Genomic DNA, 4,695 nt, shown 5'->3' with positions numbered 1-4,695 from the left:
CAGGTGAGCTTAGGAAGCCTCTGATTGGTGGGCTGGGTGTACAGGTGAGCTTAGGAAGCCTCTCTGATTGGTGGGCTGGGTGTACAGGTGAGCTTAGGAAGCCTCTCTGATTGGTGGGCTGGGTGTACAGCTGAGCTTAGGAAGCCTCTCTGATTGGTGGGCTGGGTGTACAGGTGAGCTTAGGAAGCCTCTCTGATTGGTGGGCTGGGTTTACAGGTGAGCTCAAACCAAACAATACAGTCAGTCTGATCCATGACCTGGGGGATTTAACTGGGGACCATCCTCTCTGTTCTTCTGCTGCCCAACCCAGACCAACCTAGACAACCTCAACCCAGACCAGCCCAACGCAGACCAGCCCAATCCAGACCAACCAAGCCCAACCCTAACCAGACCAACCCAGCCCAACAGAGACCACCCCAGACCAACCCAGACTAACCCAACCCAGCCCACCCCAGACAACCCCAAACCCAGACCAACCAAGACCAGCACCACTCCCAGACCAGCCCAACCAAGACCAGCCCAGCCCAACGCAGACCAACCCAGACCAGCCCAACCCAGACCTACCTAGATCAACCCAGGGTCTTTGCATGGCTGGAAACATTTGACTGAGAGGCAGTGAGGAGATTTACCTAACGAAGGACTGTAGAGGGATGGGAAGTGACACAGAGAGAGAGAGAGAAAGAAAGAGAAGGGGGGTGAGTGGGCACGCTCGTTTTGCATCGTCCACAGTGGGCATTTCTATTGGGGGGGACCCAATGATGGAAATCAAATGAGCCTTCCACCCAGTAAGAGAGGGAGGGAGAGAAAGAGACAGAGTGAGAGAGAAGGGGGAGAAAGTGAATGATTGAGTGAATAAGTGAGAGTGAGACATAGAGCAAAGGGGTAGAGGATGAATGATTGAGTGAGAGAGAGAGAGAGAGCAATGTGGGTAGTGGCAGCAGAAGGGCCAGTGTCTACAGGTGAGTTAGGGAAGTGTTCTCATTGGTGGGGTGTACAGGTGAGTTAATGAAGCCTCTGATTGGTTTGCTTTGTGTGTAGAGGTGAGCCAAGGAAGCGCCAGGTAATAATTGGTGGTCATAAGAGCAGCAGCAGGTCCAGCTCCACTCCACTCCACACTGACTGAGTACTGGGACATCATGCAGAGGAAGAGCAGCTTCACTGGGCTCCTCATCACTGCTCTGTTTGCAGTGGTCTCTGGTCTTACCAAACAGTTCTACTATGTGAATAAACAGCTGACCTGGCAAGAAGCTCAGCAGTACTGCAGAGAGAAATACATTGACCTGGCCTTCATCACCGACCAGGAGGAAGCAGAGCTGTTCTCCAACAGCTTAACTTCTGAATTCAACTGGATTGGTTTGACTTGGATCGGTCTGTACAGAGATACCAATGACTCAACAGAGTGGAAGTGGTCTGGAGGGTGGAACTCAACATTCAGGTTCTGGAGTACAGGCCTGCCAAACCTGGACAGTGTTGTCAACCAGGACTGTGTCGGTGTGATAAAGGGTGAGATGGCTGACAGCCTGTGCCAACAAAGAAACCCTTTCTTGTGCTTTGATCTGAACGTGGTCCTGGTGAAGGAGAACAAGACATGGGAGGAGGCTCTGGATCACTGCAGGAAGCACTACACTGACCTCACCAGCCTGCTGTCTGAGAATGAGCAGCTCCTCGTCCAGAGAATGATGAATTCAAAGGGGGCCCAGACAGACCATGTGTGGACCGGTCTATGCTTTTTCAGTGGTTTCTGGTTGTGGGTGAATGGAGACCCCCTGGAGTACCAGGCCTGGACCGGGGGGAGGCTGCCCCACTGCCCCGCCCAACACCTCCGCTGTGGGACCCTGGCCAGAGAGGGAGAGCTTTGGGGAACCAGGGGCTGTGAGGAGAGGAGGAACTTCCTCTGTTACAAGTGATTTGGTAATTCACTATCATTGATTAGGAAAATTCTTATGATGGAATAGGATAGCAAGCTTGACCGCTAATTAAATAACATATTGTTTTAAATAAATTGTCTTTTTTTTAAATAACATTTAAAATGTCATCTTTATTTCCAATTTAAATAATAAAGTTGAACGTGTTTGTTTATTAGAATCTATTTTAACACATCATAACACTCTTCCAAAAATTAAACATACCAAGCAGGGTTGGGGTCAATTCAAATTGGACTCAATTCAGGAAGTGATTAGATTTTTTTTTATTACTAAAATTGAAAAACATTTGAAATTCATATTTTATTATTCAGTTCATTGAAAAATCATTGAAAATAGATATTGAATTCGAATTTCAGTTTATTTAACGAATTAACAGCCTTCAATTCCAATTGACCCGACCCTTGGTGAGAAACAATGAGTGGTGTGAAATTCATATTTTAACAAACTCAACATATTTAGAGGTCTCATTTTACCTGTGTTGTGATGTTATAGTCTATATAATCAAATATTTAACTAATGTATTTGCAGTTCATAATCTGTGTGTTTTCGTATATTATCTTGCTTTGGAAGCTACAGTATGTATGTGTGTATATATCGGTATGATAATAAAACAGAAAGGGGAACCAAAGAACTTATTCTCGTGGGTTTGTCTGACTAAAAATGTGTTGTGTTTACTGTTGCTGACTGAACTTATAATTCTACACAGTTTTAGAGACACAAGGAGGGTAAATGGTACCGCAGGTCTGTCATCAGGCTATGGGATGTGTCAGATAATCAGCAGCATTAGTTCCTGTGCTTGGGTCTTCCTCACTGGTTATTTGGACGAATCAGGATTGGGCAAAGGCGGTGCTTAAACTGGGGGTGGGGATTTCCAGCCCATGTGTGATAAATACCAGTCACTTTCTCCTAATCCCTGCCTACATGTACATATCTACCTCAATACTCCAGTAGCCCTGCCTACATGTACATATCTACCTCAATACTCCAGTAGCCCTGCCTACATGTACATATCTACCTCAATACTCCAGTATCCCTGCCTACATGTACATATCTACCTCAATACTCCAGTAACCCTGCCTACATGTACATATCTACCTCAATACTCCAGTAGCCCTGCCTACATGTACATATCTACCTCAATACTCCAGTATCCCTGCCTACATGTACATATCTACCTCAATACTCCAGTAGCCCTGCCTACATGTACATATCTACCTCAATACTCCAGTAGCCCTGCCTACATGTACATATCTACCTCAATACTCCAGTATCCCTGCCTACATGTACATATCTACCTCAATACTCCAGTAACCCTGCCTACATGTACATATCTACCTCAATACTCCAGTAACCCTGCCTACATGTACATATCTACCTCAATACTCCAGTAGCCCTGCCTACATGTAGATATCTACCTCAATACTCCAGTATCCCTGCCTACATGTACATATCTACCTCAATACTCCAGTAGCCCTGCCTACATGTACATATCTACCTCAATACTCCAGTATCCTTGCCTACATGTACATATCTACCTCAATACTCCAGTAGCCCTGCCTACATGTACATATCTACCTCAATACTCCAGTAACCCTGCCTACATGTACATATCTACCTCAATACTCCAGTAGCCCTGCCTACATGTACATATCTACCTCAATACTCCAGTAACCCTGCCTACATGTACATATCTACCTCAATACTCCAGTAGCCCTGCCTACATGTACATATCTACCTCAATACTCCAGTAACCCTGCCTACATGTACATATCTACCTCAATACTCCAGTAGCCCTGCCTACATGTACATATCCACCTCAATACTCCAGTATCCCTGCCTACATGTACATATCTACCTCAATACTCCAGTATCCCTGCCTACATGTACATATCTACCTCAATACTCAAGTATCCCTGCCTACATGTACATATCTACCTCAATACTCCAGTATCCCTGCCTACATGTACATATCTACCTCAATACTCCAGTATCCCTGCCTACATGTACATATCTACCTCAATACTCCAGTATCCCTGCCTACATGTACATATCTACCTCAATACTCCAGTATCCCTGCACATTGTAAATGTGCTACAGGCCCTGACCCTGTATATAGCTTCCTCTCTTAGTTCTTATTTCTCATGTTTTTATTTGACTATTTTGATATTGAATACTGCTGTTGAGTAGGGCTGTCAAGTTAAGCACTGGAGGCCTACTGGTGCATGTGACAAATAAAATTTGAAATTTAGACATTTGGACCTGGTATAAACGGTAAGGGTTAGGGCCAGAGCCAGGGTAAGGGTTAGGGCCAGAGCCAGGGTAACGGTAAGGGTTAGGGCCAGAGCCAGGGTAACGGTAAGGGTTAGGGCCAGAGCTAGGGTTAGGGTTAGGTTCATCTCTTTCCTAGACACTTCTGCCCAAATGTGCCAAGAGTCTGGTGCACCAACAGGTCAGACAATACAGGAAGACCTGGAAAAGCACATAGTCATTGGCTTAATAGGCTAAATCTACCAACCACTCATCTCCCACAACAAATTCCCCTTCACCTAATTTAGCAGGCATGAAAGAAACGCCTGAGTGGAGTTCCCACATCCGGTTTTCAGTTTGACGCTGTGTTGTGTTTTAATGCTCTCCTCTCACCACTAGATGTCTCTGGTGGACCTGAGATAAAGGGTCAGGTATAAGGCCTGAGACAGAGTTTGGGTTAGGTGGTGATGATAACGTGTGCTGTGTTGTGTGTTGTAATGCTCTCCTCTCACCACTAGATGTC

General features: G+C 45.6%; 1 protein-coding gene across 1 annotated transcript; it reads left to right on the top strand.

The window, feature by feature from the left end:
• Positions 1-741: 741 nt before the first annotated feature.
• On the top strand, positions 742-2,177 carry LOC139575544 (macrophage mannose receptor 1-like). Its single transcript, XM_071400574.1, has one exon. The coding sequence runs from the start codon at positions 1,137-1,139 to the stop codon at positions 1,905-1,907; it is 771 nt and encodes a 256-aa protein (XP_071256675.1). The 5' UTR covers positions 742-1,136; the 3' UTR covers positions 1,908-2,177.
• Positions 2,178-4,695: the final 2,518 nt, after the last annotated feature.

Source organism: Salvelinus alpinus, chromosome 5, assembly GCF_045679555.1.
Source record: "Salvelinus alpinus chromosome 5, SLU_Salpinus.1, whole genome shotgun sequence".
Lineage (NCBI taxonomy): Eukaryota > Metazoa > Chordata > Actinopteri > Salmoniformes > Salmonidae > Salvelinus > Salvelinus alpinus.
This window is presented reverse-complemented; position numbering and strand designations above follow the sequence as displayed.

Bases quoted from the DNA above. Each gene is read 5' to 3' on its own strand.
- LOC139575544 (XM_071400574.1), top strand. From the start codon at position 1,137: ATGCAGAGGAAGAGCAGCTTCACTGGGCTCCTCATCACTGCTCTGTTT.